Raw genomic sequence first — 20,573 nt, 5'->3', positions numbered from 1 at the left:
TAACGTTACTTCTGTGACAATAACAACAAAAAAATTGGGCAGCATGTGCCTCAGTGGGTAGGACACCAGCCCCATATACTGAAGGTGATGGGTTCAAACCTGGCCCCGGCCAAATTGCAAAAGAAATATAGCCAGGCATTGTGGCGGGCACCTGTAGTCCCAGCTAGTTGAGAGGCTGAGGCAAGAGAATTGCCTAAGCCCAGGAGTTGGAGGTTGCTGTGAGCTGTGTGACGCCATGGCACTTTACCAAGGGTGATAAAGTGAGACTCTATCTCTACAGAAAAAAAAAAAAAAATCCACACGTTAATTATTCTAAAACTCTTTTACAGTTGCTGTATTTATCTTCTGTGATTATAATTATTTATCTGCACTATAATATATGATAACTAAAAGTTTTGAGATTAAATTTAAAAGGAGGGCTTATATCATTGACTATGATAGAATGACATGTAGTGGACTAACATTCCTTCTGAAATCAATTAGAAAATCTGGGAAAATATAAATATAAAAAAAACATGAAAATAAACCAGTGTCTATCTAAAGAAGAGTTGCAGAGCTAGTTAGGATTTGAGGAGCCAAGATCCCAGATAGAGAGAAAAAAACTCAGCGATAAATCATCCTTCTACAATTCACATTTGCTCTCAAGGCATTTGCCAAGGCAACTAGAACACAAGGTCCCCATGTCCTGGTGGGAACAGAGACAGATGGAAGTAAGCACCATAATAGGAAAATCTTAATTATCTTAAGTTTTGCAATGAACCCGCCACCTCCAGCATACGGGGCCAGCGCCCTACTCCATTGAGCCACAGGCACTACCCGAAAGAAGATACTTCTGCAGTCATCCCAGTTTGTGACTGGGTTAGATGATTTATTCTCATCCTATCTATCTCCCAAAGAATAGGGTATGTCCTCTCTAAAAAAGGATGATAAAGCATCTACAAATTTTGATACACATTTTTCATCTTCTAATATTCAAAATGAGACATTCCAAGAACAAAAATTAAGAAAAACAAATCAACATATAGCCCAGTTATCTAAGTTACCAGCCCCAGATTTCTGAAAATGTGATGTTCCATAATATTCAGAAATTAGATAGGAAAATGTAAAATTTTGTAAAGTATCTAAAAATCTCAGAAAAAGAATAAAATGGAAATACTTGAAGTGAAAAAATGCAATAATTGAAACTAGTAACTCAAGAAATTAATTTAACAACAGATAGAATATAGAAGAAAAAAAGAGGCTATAAATAAAATATCCAAATTACAGCATAGAGAGCAAACATAGGTCAAAAATACATTGAAGGAAGAATTAACATTGAGACTATGGGGCATGGAATAAAAAGGGACAGACATGGTTAATTGGAGGCCTTTAAGAAAGAAGAAAGGAAAATATAAAACTATATCTGAAAAGATAGTGATGATGAATATTCTAAAACTAATAAAAGATATCAAGCTATATCTAAGAAATGCTCCAGATGTCAACCAGTAGAAGTTCAAAGCATACCATCCAGGCTAACTATTGTACAACTACTGAAAATAAAACACTAAAAGAAAACATAAAAATGACCAAAACTAAAGAGCACATTATCTTCAAAGAGCCATTTTCAAACTGACAGCCGACTTTCTCAATGAAATGATGGATGCCAAAAGTCAATTAAATGGCATATTTAAAGTTCTGAAAGATAATGAATTTCCAACCTAGAATACTTAACCAGTGAAAGTAACTTTCAAAGTGAGGTCAACATAAAAGCATTTCAATCAAACAAAAACAGGAAATTCATTGCCAACATACACTAAAGGATATGCTAAAGAGAACTGTTAATCCCCTCCAGAGACATGGTGGTGCTAGAAGAAACAGAGGACATCTGAAAGGACCATGAGTGGTATCTATGAGTATAAAAAAGAAGGATAAAATAGAAAATAAAATATATCATTATTTTTGAAAAACTTTACAAATAAATCTGTCCAAGTCCATCTCCCATCATGCATGTGTGGTGGTGTGCATAAATAGTATCTTTGAAAAGATAAACATATCATCCTTTCTTTGATTTTGACCTACTGCAGGTTAAGAAATAAAGAGAAAAGTAGCTTATCAAACATACTGATAAATATTTTGTATGGCTTGGTTTTACACTTGTATTTCAAATAAATGGAAAATTCTTGCAAAGGCTATACTGCTGAGAGTTTAAGAAAAATAAACTAAAAGTACTTATTGCATGAATTAAAATTAAAATGTTAAACTATTTTGGAAATAAACCTTATGATTAATGACATCAACAATGTATCTTAAGTATTTTGCTATTTCAGGTAAGATATTTGAAAATGTTCATATAGTGACTATTTTTTAGTATTTTTGTGTAAAACTTAAAATTGTCTAGAAACATCAGTACCAACTGTGTGATGATGTTCCCTTCACACTAGAGTTGAGGAAATAAGGATCATTTCTGCTAAGTTTAAGAGACTAAACGCATTGTGTCATTATAATCTGAAATCTCCTTCCTTACATCTTTCTTAATCCCTTCTCATGTGACATTTTCTTAAGTACATTAGGAAGAAATTTCTATCTCCAACCTAAAGAAAACAAGAAACTAATAATGGGACTTCATCAAATTCAGTAGAGGCTGTAATTACCTTTCACTGTGAAAGCATGATCTTACCCCCATTTTATAAATGCTCATACATGTGGGTGGCCATCACACTTGCCATCTACGTGAGGGGCACTGCTGGCAGCAGGGAATGTGCATTTATACACGGCAACTTCTCTGTCATCAGTCTCTAATCTAGGAGGGAGCGTACTTAGTTTCAGGATCAATTGGGAAACTGAAAACTCCCACCTGCAGGTAGAGGACTGAGGGAGAACAACCAGCTGGGAATACTGAAATGAGCCAAAGAGTACAATGGAATACCCATAGCAGGTTTACTTTTGTTGCCTATTTCGTTATTTTTAAAACAATCACAATAAAGTCTGGCAGACCCTAGAACACTTCTAAAATCAACTGAATTACAGTATAAGTAGCTAGAGAATCTCATGTTTCACATTAACTATTTGACATGGATCTTTTTATACATTAAAGATGGGAAGGTCTTACGTTGACCAGAAGTATGATAAGAAAGTAGCTCAGCTCTCAAAATTTTTCATTAAACAAAATTCAATAATCTGTCTGATCTAGGATAGATATACTATCTATCTGAGTACCTCAAATATTAAATTTCTTTCCCTTCTCTCCTTTGTGCTATATTAACTTCATACTTACTTTTTTTTTTAATTAGAGGCTAAAACGCTATACTTCAAAGACAGATCTTCTTTATTTTGTGTTGCCAATAATTAGTACCATCAACCCTTAGTCTAAAAAGGGGAAATAGTCAATATTGAATTATACCCAGTATTTCAAGTACAGCAATGTACTATTCGTTAAGGAAGTGTGTTAGCAAGTTATACTTCAAATTGTGTTTTTAGTGGCTCATTGCTATGTACAAAATAAAGCAAAGCAGTTCTTATTCTTCAAGTTAAAGTGGTTGATATTTTATAAAATGGAAAAATATTTATCATAAGTATATTATCATGAATTTTTTTTCCCCTAAAGCTTCTTTTATTCACGAAAGGGCAAAATCATTTGCCGGTTCACTTTGTTCCAAGAGCGTGCTGGAGTGCTAAAGGAAAATGTGCAGTTCAGCTCCAAGTAGCTTGCACATTACAAATGAAAATGTTAAGCTGGGAGGTTAAAATGAACCAGATAAGCCAATAAGTCTTCCCCCTCTGCCAACATTTCTTTTTAGACAACACACACAAAGGGATATATCTTTAAATGTTCCTTCTTCTTAATTTTAGAGGCGCTCAGAGACTTAAGAGGGAGGCACTCACTATTTGGCATAATGACTCTCAATAGCAAAAAGTTTGGCAAAAGTGGGTACTCCTAGAAGTGTAGATCCTAATAATGTTTTTAAAAAGATGAACAAGCTAGTCCAGTCCCTGTTTTGTTTCCAAGCTCAAAGAATATGAGAAAGATGGACTGTTTCTAGGCTTTCAATACACTTTCTGCCACAGACGGCAGAGCCCGTGAGAAACACTAACAGTGGACACCGGCCACTGCTGGGGGACTCCGAGTGGACTCGGCCTTCCAAGGGTCTCCTGAGCCACGTCTCCCTGTCCAAAGCAGAGGGGCAGGACGGTGAGTGTCTAGACCCTCACAGCTCTAGCTCTAAAACTGGCTCCTGCTCTAAGGCTGGCTTCAGGGGCTCAGGGGGGATGAGGCAGGACGTGGACGTAGCACCAGAAATCCATCTGGTCCTTGGGAAACAACTCACCTGCTAACACACAGCCTCTGGAGGAAAACGGGGCAGCGTCTGTGGGGGAGAGGAAAGCGCTGCTCTTCATCCCCTCAGTAGGGCTATTGACACTGATCACAGCTTCACAGTTGGAAATTTAAGTCTTATTCTTACGTAAAATAGTCATTCGTGGGAAAGAGGGTGCCCTGGACCTCTTCCAGTATGACGCAAGATTTTTGTTTATTTGTTTGGTTTTTGTTTTAAAGCCCAAGTATAGGGTCTACTCATTTTAATATAGTCTCTGTTATTTCTTTAATGAGTTCTCAATTTGCATGAGAAAAGATCAGGAGAAAATAGTTAGATATTTGTAAATAATATAGAGACTGTAATATAATAGATTTACGATCAACATTTACTTGAAATATTAAAGAGAAAGGAAAGTATATGTCCTATTTCTCTCTGTATTCTCAGAATCCAGAGCGCTTGTCATATAGTAAGTCCAGTAAGTGTGTCTGTAGGTACACATTTTACATTTACCTTATACACCCAAGTCCCATCAGCAATGAATCCCATGTACAATAGTGGTGGTTCCATAAGGTGATAATACTGTACTGTATCTTTTCTGTTTAGATCTGTTTAGATGTACAAATGCTTACAACTGTGTTACAACTGCCTGCAGCATTCACTCAGGTAACGTGCCCTACAGGTTTGTGGCCATACGAGCAACAGGCCACAGCAATTCAGGGCAGGTGTGCAGTAGGCTGCACCGCCCAGGTCTGTGCAAGCGCAAGGGCAAAATCAGCTGATGATGCATTTGTCAGATGGTACATGACCGATGACTGCATAATCATTTAGCAGGATATGGGAGACCTGCTCAGAAACATACTTTTGAATTAGATGACATTCTGACAAATCCTCTATTGTACATCTGACCATTCCACAGGGACAAACAGACCCCATGTCCTTAGTGGGTTACTCTGTACTCTGTGCTAACAATTTGTACCTCACACTTGAGCAGTCTCCTACTCTTTATTGTTTTATGCTAATGTATGTGTCTGTGTGTAAATATATATGTAATATATAAATATATATATATTCTAATATATATATTTATACTAATGAACTCAGAGAAGTCTCAGTGCTTCAACTACCACAAAAGAACATTCAGTAATCTTCAGGTGTACAGCTTCATCCTACCTTAGCATGAAGGAGATCTTTACGTACAAAGCTTGTCGTGCTGTCCTAAATGGTGACGATGACTTTATATAAAACACGATGGATTCTCCACTCTTCACTTACTGCATGCTACACCTGTCCTCCCATCATTCTGTTGTACTTTTAGGTACTCATACTGAAGTGTGATCAGTTACATGAATGGCCAGAGTATTAAATTAAAGGGTGAGTGTAATAGCGGAAAACAGACCTTCTATCATCTACACATTCGTTTGTTCCATTTATCCATACAAAATGCACACAGTCAGCACGCGTTATACTCATTCTTAAGTGAAAACACAATCAGTATGGGACGGGCTATTATGCTGGTGTGCACGGGGGACAAGCTGCCCCATTTGTCCTGTTTCTCCACTGCCGTTTACAGGCGTGTTGTACCAAATGTAGCAGACTGCCTGAGCACTTGTCTTGAACCCTGATTTATGAAAACTCAACTCTCAATGAAGTATTAATGGAATGAAAAGACTTAAAACTCCTCATCTATCCACAATGGGGCATCACATACTATCATGCCTTCAAAATGAACGATCCCCTTAATTTGTCAAATGTAATCACTCCCAAAAAGTCTCTGATTTTCTTTAGTTCAGTACAGACCTTCGTAGGGAAATAATTGTATCTGTCCTCTTCCAAGTTTATCGTTTTATGGTGTAATGGGACAAACAGAACCACATACTACCACTTAAAGTAGATCAATAATTGGTTATATAAATTCTATATAAATTAGCATTATAAAGTAACCAGCTGACTGGAAGTTTCATCCATTGAAAATGGAGAAATTATGTTTGTAACATGAGAAAAAATATGGCACTTAATATTCCACATACATGCATCATTATTATAACTGGTGCCATTATATAAATAAAAATGCTCAAAAACCAGCCAAGTGCAGTATAAAAGTATAAAAGTAATTAATTATGCTCAATTACAGATGCATAATATTTATGGCAATCTAATTTAGTTATAAACTCATACATTTTTGAACTTCCTGAGTTTCTTAAAGAAGTTTCCTGTCTAGAACTGGAGACAGATCTTTAACCACCTGCAAGGCAGAAGGACTTTGCTCACAGGTATTTATACGTGGGACATCTGGAGACACTGAAAGAAACTTTCAAGGAGACAGTAATATTAGCTTTGGCTAGCACCAACTAGGCTTTTGTACTTGAAAGACATTTTGACAGAAAGAAAAAACATAAAGATTTTCTAGACAGAAGGTGCCTTGCCAGAAAATGCAACAAAAACGAAGAGCTTATCCACAGGGCCCCTCATCTAGTTATTTATTCATTTACTAATATTCAACGAATACTTGATGGATACAGTGCTAATTTTTGTAACATTGTTACATATATTCAAAGAAATTTATTCCCCCAACTTGAAGTCAGTATGTTTTACAAATAAGTATGTCAGTTTCAAATGCATGGGTATACATAGTATTTAAAGAATATTATGACAAAGTTGGTAAAATTTGTCACCAGCTGATAGATATATTTTAGGATGTATGAATGAGATGCCTCTAAAATACCAAGGGGCATTAATTTAATTAGATAATTAAAATTTCAGATAAAATTAAGACAGAAAGACTTGTCTAGCAATTTAAGGTAACATAAATAAGATGCAGTATAAACCTAACATGTCCTAACGCCACTGTTTTTTAATAAACAAAAGCATTTTATTACCAGCCTACAGATGTTGTAAAGATTTGAATGAAAAGGTTTTATTTAGAAATTATAATCTCATGAATATTTGAAAAAACAATGGATCCACTATGAATTATGTCCCTGAAAACAAACCTGTTTTTTCCATATATTACATTTATATTTAAGAATAAGAAGGAAGTAATTTTGAGAACAACCCATCAAGAGTATCTTTTCTCATCTGCTTCAAAACTAATGGAACTTTAATTAACAGAATATTGTTTAAAATTCTGTCCACACAATGGAAGTTGTTTATGTCCCAAGGTTACAACGTTTGAAAAATTCAAGATATAAATAGCTTTCAAATGGAATTAATTTATGAATCTTGTTAAAATATTGCTAATTTTGGCCAAGTGCAGTGGCTCATACCTATAATTGTAGCACTCTGGGAGGCCAAGGAGGATGGATTGCTTGAGCTTGGAAGTTCAAGACCAGTCTGAAGAAGAGCAAGACCACATCTCTAAAAAAACTAAACTAAACTAAAATAATAGCCAGTGTTATGGAGGGCGCCTGTAGTCCCAGCTACTTGGGAGCTGACACAAGATGACCTCTGGAGCTCACAAGTTTGAGGTTGCTGTGAGCTATGAATCCAGAGTGACACAGTGACAAAGTGAGACTCTGTCTCCACAAAAAAAAAAAAAAAATTGCTAGTTTTATTTTAGAAACCACAGGAACTAAGTAAAAAGAGTATAAAAATCAAATAAACATAGTATCAAGTCCTCGGTTTACCACAAAGCAGTTTTTGTAATTTTTGGAAATTCAGTCTTAGTCTTTCTGGCATTGTTAAAATGTGAAAATAATACGTAACTTTCAAGATGGATATGAAGATACCAAGAAAAAAAGCTTTTATAAAAGGTTTTTAGCATAGTTACATAGCATTTAATGTACGCCAGCATAGTGCCTGGCATACATTACATACTGGGCCCCTTCCTTTCACATTTGCCCTTCCTATTTTTCATAATAGTTCCTCCTTTCTGTCTTAAGTAAATTTCAAGTACTGATAGTATTTTAAAATAAATTATGTACAGTATCCTTTTAAACGCATTTCAAAAATATAATATCAAGCTACAGACAGCATATAATGAATGCACCTCTGATTCATTTCCCTGCACTCATCACTTCTCAAGAAGAATGCAGTGTGCTAGATAAAGCTATCAAGGCATAGTTTTAAATTAATGTTTTAATTAATATTTCTAATTTTATGTGTATAATTGTATGCATGTTATCTGTTATCTCTCAAGAAGTCATTATGCTATGACATTGATGTATTTCAACAAGAAAAACAAAACATACATTAATATTAATGAGAAATCATTTACAATTTAGTTATAATAGTAGATTAACTTCTGAAACTACTCCCTTTCTTTCTTTTATATTTAAATTAAACATCTTTGAGAAGGATCATGTAGGTTTTTAAAAAATTAAAATAGACAAATTAGTTTGCCAAAGAGTTTGTGGAACAAGGTGGTTTAAAACTAATATATTTTCAATGTGTGTGTGTCTCATTAATTTTGCTTCCCCAATTAATGATTTTTTTCCCTTAAATATGTATTTTTCTTTACAAAGTTATTTCTGTAGTACTACTGTTCTCAGAGATCTGGTCTCTATTTGTGCTGATTTTTGAAAAGACACAGCCATGATATTATGTCCCTGATCAAAATACTCTGAAGTCTCTTAAAATATTGAGTGTCAACACATCTAGAAGGGTTAGAAATAGAAAACATAGGGAGAAACAAAATAGTTCCAAATCAGTCCTTCATTCTAACTAGATAGAAATAGAAGCCCAATTTCAGTTATGTTGAATTGAACCAGTTTTAATGTTTATTTGAGGAAGAGGAACAGGGCAAAGTTAGGTGAAAAGCAAGAATATTATTTGCACTGTCTCCTCAACCTCATTTTAATTGGGAACCAAGTGATCGTGGTAGGTTTTTCATAGGTAACCAAGAGGTCAGTGACACGGATTTCAATTGAGCCCAGACAATACAATTTAGGAAGTCAAGATGCCCATTAGAATTTGATTTCATAAAATGTTTGGCGATGTTTAAAATAAATAAAATTTAATAGTTTATTATGTTTCCCTTCATGTAGCTTATTATTTTCAAAAATAAAACAATCACATTTCCACAAGAAAATATTCAGACCACAGTTGCAAAGTCCTAGCTATAGCTTGGTATTTTTCATAGGCCTATATGTACTTACAAAAATCCCTTTTTTCAGGCGGCGCCTGTGGCTCAAGGAGTAGGGCGCCGGTCCCATATGCCGGAGGTGGTGGGTTCAAACCCAGCCCTGGCCAAAAAAAAAAAAAAAAAACCACAAAAATCCCTTTTTTCTTTGAGCACTGATATTTACCATGTTTACTACTGAACGAACATATCTTTATTTTTGGTGTTTACACATGCATTAATTAGAAAAGGGAAACTATTTCCATTTTTAGCTGTACATAGTATGTTGATTATCTGAATTGCTATAAATTATCTTGGCAATTAAACACACAAGTATAAAAATAAAACAGGACATTTCTAAAAATATATTTTTGAACGTATTTTTTAGTTCAATGTGGTTAAAATCAGCACATCTTAAATGGGATTATTATACTTTGTAGAATTTAATCATGTTTATAATAGGATAGGTTGATATCATTTGACCAGATGATCAAAAATAAAAATAATATTTCTATTATTTTGATACAATAAAGAAAAAAGAATGATTGCATACTGTGCTATCTTTCATCTACCCTTCCTGGACAGTAATCTTTTTAAGCCTAATTATTACAATTAGTGATGTTTTAATAGCATGCAGTTTACGCAAATTTTGATAGAACCATTCAAATATTGCAAGATAGTCCATGTAACCCATATTTCCCATGGGTTGAAATGATATAATCATTTATAAAACATAAGTTGTTGTTTTTAAATTTATTTAGCATCGGTTTCCTGTAAAAAGATGTTGAACCAGATAACTTTTTAGTTCTTTAGATGGCTGTAGCTGTCCATGGAGTTTTAGTGAGAAAGGAAGTTTAAAATGTGTATGCTGTGAAAGGCATTGGAATTTCTCCTCATCAGAAAGAAAACCAGCATTGGCTTCTATTATTTACTAGCTATGTAAAGTATGACTCGATTAAGGTTTCGTCATATGGAAAGTTATTTGATCTCTTACTATTTTAATAATTCAAATGACCACAAAATTCATATAAAAACTTTTAAGCTCGTCTGAGTCTTCTTTATGCATTTTGATCTTGACCTTCTGGAGGTAACTGCAACAATACATTGAAACCTTATTTTTCAAAGTCATAGATTGTCAGATATTGTCAACGTTTGACAGGTTGTACTAGAGAGACGTGTTTGTTGTGTCTGTCTGGCTTGGTTACGATATGCTTTGGTGAGTGTTCATGTTCCTTTAAGTTCTTACTGAGGATGAAGAACTATAAAATTGCAATCACAAGTCTTTTCATCATGATTTATCTAATTATAAATCTATTCACTCAGCGTATATTAGGTACCTCATGTGTATCAGTATCATAAACATGTTCGAATTCCTCTTTGTGCCTTAATCACCTTCAGTCCAACCTCAAGTGCAACACAATATTGACAGTACTTAATTTTTTTTTTTTTTTGGTGCCCCCTTCTGAGGTTTGAACTCGGGTTATTGAGTTCTGATCAAACTCCTCAGAAAGGCAGCTGGTTGCTCTCTTATTTATCAACAATGAAGTGCTTTCTTTCTTTCTACCTCTGCTAATCTTCATTAATCCAAGACATTTGCATAAAATACTTGAATAAAACCTATTTCACTTCTAATGATAGGAAGATTTACATTAACAACTGTTATCAATTCATACATACAGTTTTGAAAGTGCTTCTTTCACAATGTCCTACTGAGTTTTAACTTCAGTTCTGAGTTTTTGATAGTTATTCCTCTATCTTACTGCTTTTTCATCAATGGAGCTGGAACATATTCATCTTAGTAAAGTGTCTCAAGAATGAAGAAAAAGAACCCAATGTACTCACCCTTATTATGAAACTAATGTAGGACCTTCACATGAAAGCTATAACCCAGTTACAACCTAAGAATAGGGAGAAGGGGGAAAGGGAGGGGAGGGAGGGGGGAGGTAGGTGGAGGGAGGGGGATTAATGGGATTACACCTGCGGTACATCTTACAAGGGTATATGTGAATCCTAGTAAATGTGGAATGTAAAGGTCTTAGCAAAAAAAACTAAGAAAATGCTATGAAAGCTATGTTAACTAGTGTGATGAAAATGTGTCAAACGATCTATGAACCAAGTGTATGTGCCTCATGATCATATTAATGTACACAGCTATGATTTAATAAAAATAAAGAAAAAAATATTGAAGAAAGGTGTTTCCTGGTCTACCCTCCAGGTGAACAGAACTAGGCATTATAAATGCAAGTTTGAAGACCAAGCCGGAACACAGGGGATAAAGATTTCCACGTTTTCACATATCCACCCACTTTTACTCTCACTATCGAATTCAGAGTTTTACCTGAAAGAACCCTTCCAGTAAACCATTTTTCATAAGGTTTATAGTTGCTTTTTGTTGTAATTATTCACTAGGAAAGAAACGTCAGAAATATATGAGCCCTGAGAAAGGGGTTTGCTTGTTTTTTTTTTTTTTTCAGTTTTACAAGTCTGTTCTATTTTTTTTTTTTTTTTAATAAAACAACTAAAGCTTGCCTCTATCTCCTCCCACTCCTCCTTGGCTGGGTGCTTACTCCTTAAGCAACTTGCTGCATTTTATAGCTGTGGAATTTCACTGGGAAGGGCCTCCCCGAGAAACCATGTGAGTAAGGACAGCCAAGTGGATACACCACCGTGAGTGCAAGCAGATGAGATTAGAGGACCCTTTTCTCAGCTCTTTCCAACGCTCCACGCGTTTCCTGTATTCCCTTGTTTCTAGTCACCAAAGGCAGCTGGGTTCACGCTGGAACAACAAGTTGTGCAGGGATTCTCAGCAATTCACCCAAGTAGCAAACAGGGTCGGAGGCTTCACTGGAACCTGGATGTCAGGCGAACTAGGAATCCCTAGAGTAGGGCCCGCACCCCCGGTAAAAGTGTTTCTCCTTCTTGACAGGGGATGGGAATGACGCAGGGAGTAATTGAGCGACCGGGTATCGATCGCTTTCCTCGCTTCCTTCCCCCATGTAGGTGCCAGAGAGGCGAGGGCTCACTCACTGGGGATTCCCACAATCTCTATTTTACCCCAATACACAAAAGGCTAAAAAAGCGGCCACATCCCCCCACACCACCGTGTGGCTGCAGCTCCTTTGTTTACCATGGAAGTCACACAGGGATCCCTCCTCGCCCTCTCCCCGGAGCTGTGAAAGACGGAGACGCACCCCCAAACTGGCCGGCTCAGGCCGAGCCCCCAACCTTCGCTGATCTCCCCTGCAGCGGGAGCCTTTTGAACTTGTAACCCCCCAGGGATACCCGCCTCCCTGGAGCGAGCCAGCTTCCCAGGCAGCTTAACAAACTTAACCGAGATCCCAGATAGGAGGCGAGGTGTAGCTCTGGGCAAATGGACCTCGAGGCGACTTCCTCTTTACCTGCAAAGTTGCAATCTTCTGGCTGAAGTGTAGGGATCCAGGGACCGACTGCGCCGGCGACGGGCCGGGTGAGCACACGCCGGACAAATCCCGATGGGATTTCCTTAGGCGCTGCAGAGTTTTGGAGCATTCCAAGGAAAACGCACGAAGCCGGAGCCCACGCAGTTGGCACCAAACTGGGCGGAGTGAGGATGCTCTGAAGGCGAAGCCATTGGAGGCGGGGGAGGGCGGTCGGGGGGGGTGGTGAGCACCGCGGGAGGGGAACCCTCCTCCGCCGATCCTTCTGGGTAAAGTTAAGAGTTCCCACGGCTGATAGCGGCTGAGCCCAGAGCAAGGCACTGGCCCTCAGTCCCCAGCGACTGCCGGGCTCGGGGTGCGCACAGACCGCGCTGGAAAGGCACAGTCCGGCAGGACGAGCGTCCCACGCACCGCTCTGCTTGGCGCCCGCGCGCCGGAGGGGCTGGCGCTGGGTCCCCAGGTCTGCAGCCCTCGAAAGCCTCCACCTCCCCGGGCCAACTGCCGGAGGTCAGCCAGTGGGCAGGAGCTCACCACAAGCCGGCTGTCACCCAGGCAAGTCAGTGGCGAGGGAACCCGCTCTGTGGTCCTGGACGTGGGCCAGCGCACCTCCAGGCTCCGGGCGGGCTCCGCGGGACGGGTCCGGACTTGGGTTCGCGCCGGGACCCCGCTTCTGCTCCCTGCTCCCGCGCCGGGCAACGAACACGCAGAGGGCTGGTGGCCCGGTCGCCAGCAGGAGAAAAGTAACCCGGGCAACTCTCAGAGCTCCGCTCTCCCGGGCTGGTCTGGGGCCGCAACCGCTGTCCTGGCCTCCAGGTGTCAGCCTTCCCCAGCAAGAGCGCGACGAGCGGCTTGTCACCAGCCACCAGCGTCAACGAGCTAGCCGACTGCAGGGAATAAATGCGGAGCACAGGAGTGCCGGCCACCCCCACCCTGCTGGGTCCTTCCAGCACACACAGGAAATCGGCAAGTTTCCAAATACTAAACCCAAGACGCGGGCCCGGCGAGCGCGGGAGGGGGGGCGGCTGCAGGAGGGGCGTGTGTGAGTGTGTGAGAGAGACTGTGTGTGTGTCTGTGTGTGTGTGTGTGTGTGTGACTTTGTGTGTGAGTGTGAGTGTGTGACTGTGTTTGCGTGTGTGTGAGCGTTTGAGTGTGAGAGTGTGTGAGAGTGAGCGTGAGTGTGTGTGAGTGTGACTGTGTGTGAGACTGTGTATGAGTGTGTGTGCGTGAGAGTGAGCGTGAGTGTGTGAGAGTGAGCGTGCGAGTGTGTGTGTGTTACTAGCATTCGAGCGTTGGATGGCTGTTTCAATATAAAGGTATCTCTTGGCCCATCTCTTTGGGCCACAAAAATAAGATTGAAATGCAGATAGGAAATCTAGACAGTATTGGCAAAGTTGACAATGTCTTACTTGCTGTACCTGCGACGCGGTGACCCCCACCCAGCTTGTCACTCTCGGAGGCTTGCTGGGTCACGGCCCCATGACCCAGAGAAGGACTCAGAGTTCAGTGGTGAAGCAGAGTTGCGCTCCGTGGAAACTTGCTGATGATTACTCCTCACGACTCTAGTTCTCTACTTGATTCCCTCTATTTTCCGTAAACTCTGGAGTGAGCTGCCTGCCCCCGCCGATTGCACCCCAGCAGACACCTGCTTCGCCCTGTGCAACAGATTAGCGGCAGCTCTCCATCCCCAGCCCGCCCTGCGCTGTACCTCTGGGGTGCTGTGCTGTGCCCGCTGCAAGGAAGACCAGTTCCATCCACGGAGTGTTACCCACGGGATGGAAACCCAGCCGGCCCCCAAAGCACAAAATTAACGAATGTCCTTCTTATCTTTCCCTACCCCTTCATAGTTCACGTGAGTGGAGTTTTTTAAAAACAGCTTTTACAGGAGTAAAGGCTATCTCTAAAGCTCGCACACTGGCGAAGCATGCTGCTGCTTTTTTCTTTTAAATCACTTTTCGTGTATTTTACTTCTCTCCTTTGCTAACTGCCCTTCTCAGGGATTTGGGCTTCACCCTTACTCTAAATTCCTCGGAGCACTAACTAAATAACTGCCCTACACTGCAGCTAGCCTGGCGCCCATGGTGCCTCCCAGAAATCAAAGGACAGATCAGAACAACAAAAGGATTCCTTTTCTTCCCTGAGTCTCTTTTTACTCTTTACCACAAAATGCAATAGCATCACAGTTTTTTGCATTAAACTATGGCTTTTTAAAACTATGCAAACCATACCTATCGGCAGACATGGTAATACACTTGGTGATAAATTCAAGTCTGCTTTCTATAATAAGGAGGGAGAGGAGCTGACATTGTGTTCATACTATATGGAAATATATTTTATTTTTTTCTTTCCTTTTTTTTTTATTGTTAAATCATAGCTGTGTACATTAGTGCAATCGCCTGTACCCATTCTGAGATGCACCGTAGATGTGGCCCCACCCATTACCCTCCCTCCACCAAAACCTCCCCCCTCCCTTCCCCTTCCTTGGCCCTTTCCCCATAGTCTTGTGCTATAGTTGGGTTATAGCCTTCATGGAAATATATTTTAAACAATGTAATTAAGTAGTTTGTATTTTGTTATAAAATAACCTATTTTCGCATTAATGATCAATAAATAAGAAACAAAAATGAAACTGAAATTTATTGATAATGTTTTTTCTCGGTCTGAAAAATAAAATTGTGCATATTGTGTTCAAATGCTATGCATTGTGTTGGATGTATGTATCCACAGTTTGTACAGAGAATCACATACTGTGATGAGTGCGATTTATAAATGTCTTTATAATACATTTTTAAAATGTGTGGTAAAGGAAAGTGGATCAGTGACAGCACAAACCCACTGTTTAGAGATGATTAACTTTACTTTGGAACCTTTCCACCTACACCAAATTAAATTCTCCTCCTTCCCCTCTTAGAATCTGTTCTTTAGAGCAAATGTCATCTCTACCATGTCAGTGGAGAGATATTTTACCAAGCTCTCCTGATTTGTTATTTTTCCCTTAAGAAAGATATCCAAGGAGCTACAATAAATATGAAATAGAACAGAGCAGGCTGTGTTCCCATGGAAAGAACTTCTATTGATCGCTAAGGGATCCTTTTTAACAGTTTCATGTGCTTATTGATCGCTGATCTCACCTCACCTCTAAAATGATTAGCAATTACAGAAAAATTATTTGAAATCCATTCAGACAATCCAGTGAGCTGCAGATACTGCAGATATTAGCAGTGCAGAGAGATGTTTGCTTATTCTTAACAATTAAAAAAATACAAAGTGGGCAACATCCACAAGTCTGCACTCCACATAAATGTCATTCATTGAAATCTAAGCAATTTGCAATAAAATATTATAGGCTATCTGGAATTTATTTTTAGCACCTTGCTAAAGAAAAGAAATCACTCTTTTTGAAATTAGCAAGAGACAGTGACCCAAGAAGACAGCAGTACAACAATTCTCTCCAATATCTATTCGTAGCTAAAACATAACAGAATTCACACTTGTTTTAGGAACACAACTGCCAACTTACTTGTACCAATTATTCTTCCATTCAAAATTGATATGTAACAGGTGAAATACTTTCTTCCAAAGATGTTATATCTCATACTTAGAACAGACGCTAGTCCTTGGAAAATTTAATTATGCACACATACCACTAGCAGCACTTTATGGGATGGTCATGCATCTGTGTATAATGCCACCATCAAGTATATGATAATGGGCTTTTTTGATTGTAGGCAAAATTGGGAAATAGTTGAGCATTGTCTTTGAAGTTCATGTGACCTATCTTCTAGCGTGGGGCCAGGACTTTCCATCATTTTGAACAAGAGCTCATCAGAGGCCCCTGAATGAAGGGCCTCTACGCCTGTTACCTCCTGGAGGGCAGCCCGGAGGCCAGGCTTCTACATTCCCTGTTCTGCCGTCAGTTACACCTGGGCTTTACTCAATCTGCCTGGACCATGTTACACGCATGGCTTTTAACCCACATTTTTTTGTCGCCAAATTTTCTTCCAAAATGTTAATTTTAATGAATCATTATACGCATCTATGAAATATTTATTTTCAAGTTTTGAAAACAGGCCAATTTTTATACTATTAGTCTCTATTGGAAGACTTTGTATACACATTTTTGTCCGTACATCTGATTACGTCCTCAGAATAGATTCCTAGAATTAGAGCCACATTTCAAGATGCAGGAATATTTGAAAGTACATGATATATGTTACAAGGGCGCTTGTTTTATTGAATTCTCATCAACACAGAGAATATTAATGTTTTCTAGCTCTTTTTGTTACTTTTGCTAACTTGCTCTTTGAAAAAAAATGACACCTCAATTTAATGAATTATATTACCTTTTCAAGTGACTGGGTTTTTTTGCTATGCCAATTGCTTCTTTCTTGTGAATTTATATACTTTCTCAATACTTAACAAATATTTTAGTTCTCTTTCCCTCATTTGGTTTATAATAGCTGTTAACATAGTAATGTTAATACCTTTCCACATTTATGGAAAGTATTTCTTTGTTTTTGCTGATTGTTAAATTTGGGGCTAATGCCAACTTTTAAAAAGACGTTTTAGTTCTTGCAAATATTAAACTATCATCTTTTTCCTAAATGATTTCTTTTAATAGTCTAATGTTACGAAAGTCTTTCCTCCTTTCAGCTTTATTTCTCCTTTAAAGTTTATTTTTAATGCTTTCATTTTCTAATGGAACTGGTTAGTCCTTAATTTCATGGACCCTGGAGTCATGTTACCTACCTTTGAAATTCCAGTCTCAACATTCAATCAATAAATACTCATGGAGTTTGTTTAAATATTTATGTAGTCTATGTTTAAATGGTCAGTGGAGTGCAGAGTGTTCTGCTAGACAGAGTACATCAGCAAGCGAAATGGATAAAGCTACTGTAGGACTTATTTTGAGGAAGATATAAAACATATATATATTAAAGTTATTTGTAATATTAGAGGGTGGTTAAAAGAACAGGGTATGGAGATTGAAGTACTGGTGGGGGCCAATGATCAAGGGGATACCGGAGTTTCCATTTCTTGGTCTCAGTGATTGGAAGAATGAATTTTGGGCCATAGATCAGTGGTAAGGCAGGATTTATTAATAGAAACAAAGAATACAAAAATGCCAAAGCTCCTAGCAGAGAGAGCCCAGGTCAGGGAACAAGCAAGCTCTCTCGCTCCCTCTCTCTCCTCTGCTCAGGGGTATATATAGTCGCAGGGGGTTATTTTGCGGGAACTCAAAGGTGACATTTAGGGCATGGGTCCTTTTAAAGTGACATTCAACCTTACATGTAGCAGCAGAGGGCAGGAACTCAGTTGTTACATTTAGGTCGTGGGGTCCTGTAAATTAACATTCAGTCTTTTTTTTTTTTGTAGAGACAGAGTCTCACTTTACCACCCTCGGTAGAGTGCCATGATGTCACAGGACTCACAGCAACCTCCAGCTCTTGGGCTTCCGCAATTCTCCTGCCTCAGCCTCCGAAGCAGCTGGGACTACAGGTGCCGCCACAACACCGGCTATTTTCAGTCTTATATGTAGCAGCAGGGGGGCAGAACTCTCTGGCCTTGGAAACTTACATGAAATTGACCAGGCCATGAAATTCACCAATCCTAAAAAGGTGGGGTTCCCCCTTCAGTCAGAAGTGCAGGGGGAAGGAGATACCAAGGCCCTGGTGTCACCCCCAGCTGTCTGGCCCTTTTGGCTACAGGGGCCTCTTGGGGCCCCCCTGCCTACCCTCCAGGCTGCTGGTTTCTCTGCTGGCTGCCACTGCACCACCACCACCAGGGCTAAGGGGGCAGGTCGTGACCCCACCTGTCCTGTATCAAAGGGTTGCAATTTTAACAATTTGTCAGGGTAATCTTCATCAATCTGGAGACTTTGGGAAAAGATTTGGAGGTTAGGGTGCTGGCTATAAAGATTATCTGCATTCTCTTGGAGGAGTGACATGAGCTGACCTAGGTTTTACAAGGTAGAATTAGAGAGACCAGTCAGGGGGGCTACTAAAAGCAACCAGGAAATACAGCATTGACCAATTTGTAGAAAGTGTAGACAGATTCAGGGTCTAGTCTGAAAATAAATCCAATACGTTTTTCAAAATGTTTGTCCATAGGCCCTGAGTAAGGCGAATTAAGGATGCTATGAGATTTTTGGCTTAAGCATGAAGATGACCCTGAGTGAGGACGCTCTGTATGGGAAAGACAGGGGATGGCATATATTCTTATGGGAAAGGTTAGGAATTCACTGACTGATGTATTAAGTCTGAGACGGCTATCAGAATACTCCTAAGCTGCATGATTTTGGATAAACAGCAGCACCATAATTGCAGGGGATTTCAACACCCCATGGGCAGAACAGGATAGATCCTCCAAACAGAAAACAAGCTTTTAATCCAGCAAAACCATTACTATGTATTTACCCAAAGGAAAAGAAAAAAAGTCATTTTATACAAAATACACTCCTCATTCAAATGTTTATAGCTGCACAAGCAGAATTCACAGTTACAAAGATGTGGAAACAACCCAAGTGCCCATTAATACATTGACACAGGACAGATTGCCCCACGACTTGCCCCCTTAACCCTGGCGGTGTTGATGCTGTGGGGGCAGGAGGAACCAGCTTGCCAGAAGGGCCCAACACCTGCGGGGAGACACTGGCTCTTGCTGTCTCCTCCCCCTGCACTTCTGGCTGGTCAATTTCATGGGTGGCATTTTGCTATCTCCTCATGTGAGTTTGTAGGGCCTGAGAGTTCTGGCATCTTGTTGCTGATGGGACAAATAGATGTAACTGACAAAGACCCAGGCCCTAAAAGTCAACATTAATTTCCAGCAAAACAATTCCCTGAAACTATATAAGAGAACAGACCTTGAGGGAGCAAAAGAGTTTGTTCCTCTACTGGGTTTTCTCTGCCAGGAGCTCTGGTTCTTTTGTAAGTTTTGTTCCTGTGAATAAACTCTGTCTTAACCACTGATCCTGTGGTCCATGGATTCATTCTTTGAATCGCCAAGACCAAGAACCTGAAACACTAGTATCAACATGACTGGATTAATAAAATGTGGTATATGTATAACATGGAGCCCTACTCAGTAGAAAAAGTGGTGGTCTAGTATCTTTTGTAACAACCTGGATAGAACTGGAGCACATTCTTCTAAGTAAAGTATCATAAGAATGGAAAAACAAATATCACTTAATTCTAAGTCGGAACTAGTTGATTAACATATACGTGCACACATGGAAATAAACTCAACAGGAATCAAGTAGGTGGGGGGAGGGTTGGGTTAATTCACACCTAACAGGTACAATAGGGTACAGGGCACACATTCTGGCTGAAGGATACCCTTATGACTTGGACCTGAAATGTGCAAAAGCAAATTATGTAACCAACATGTGTGTACCCCTGTAATATTCTGATTTTAGTTAAAGAAATAAAAAAGATAACAGACGAAAAAGCAGGAACAGAAGAGGTATAGAAGACCATTTTCCCAGTTCATATTTAATAATACCAATGCATATAATGTATACTAATTTTTAAAATGGAAAGAAATAATGCAGATAATCAAAGAGCCTTTCCATTGGTCATTGAAGGCAGTTTCACATAATTCCTAAACCAATGCAGTAATATGACATCAATTTTGTTTTTTGATTCATGTGGCATTACGATTGCCCTTTGTGGAAATCCTTCCCCATTCTGGTGATACACCAACAGTTTGACTTACATAGTACTAACATTTGAATGGAATCTCTATTTTTTTCTGACATGAATTTTGTGGAAATTTAAGAGACATTGCAAAAGGGCTTTTAGTCAGGTGCCATTG

At 39.2% G+C, this 20,573-nt stretch overlaps 2 protein-coding genes across 2 annotated transcripts in view; one reads left to right on the top strand and one right to left on the bottom strand.

Annotated features, from left to right (window-relative positions):
- The window catches only part of TRPC4 (transient receptor potential cation channel subfamily C member 4), a 250,889-nt gene extending 237,813 nt beyond the window's left edge, over positions 1-13,076 (bottom strand). The window contains exon 1 of the mRNA XM_053563930.1: positions 12,747-13,076. The gene's annotated coding sequence lies outside the window, so the exon portion shown is untranslated. The remainder of the gene's footprint in view (positions 1-12,746) is intronic.
- Positions 681-19,963, top strand: LOC128566515 (uncharacterized). The gene is made up of 6 exons (XM_053563341.1): positions 681-710; positions 4,045-4,168; positions 4,896-5,014; positions 12,775-12,963; positions 13,076-13,727; positions 18,138-19,963. Exons 1-6 carry the CDS (start codon positions 681-683, stop codon positions 18,176-18,178), a joined length of 1,155 nt encoding a protein of 384 aa, XP_053419316.1. The 3' UTR covers positions 18,179-19,963.
- The last annotated feature ends 610 nt before the right edge of the window (positions 19,964-20,573 follow it).

This window comes from Nycticebus coucang, chromosome 15 (genome assembly GCF_027406575.1).
Source record: "Nycticebus coucang isolate mNycCou1 chromosome 15, mNycCou1.pri, whole genome shotgun sequence".
Taxonomy (NCBI): Eukaryota; Metazoa; Chordata; class Mammalia; order Primates; family Lorisidae; genus Nycticebus; species Nycticebus coucang.
This window is presented reverse-complemented; position numbering and strand designations above follow the sequence as displayed.

Coding starts and splice junctions, on each gene's coding strand:
- LOC128566515 (XM_053563341.1), top strand. CDS start 681: ATGTCCTGGTGGGAACAGAGACAGATGGAA. Junction 12,964..13,075: donor TGAAGGCGAAGCCATTGGAG/GCGGGGGAGGGC, acceptor GGCTGAGCCCAG/AGCAAGGCACTGGCCCTCAG. Junction 13,728..18,137: donor CCAGCACACACAGGAAATCG/GCAAGTTTCCAA, acceptor TTTTTTTTGTAG/AGACAGAGTCTCACTTTACC.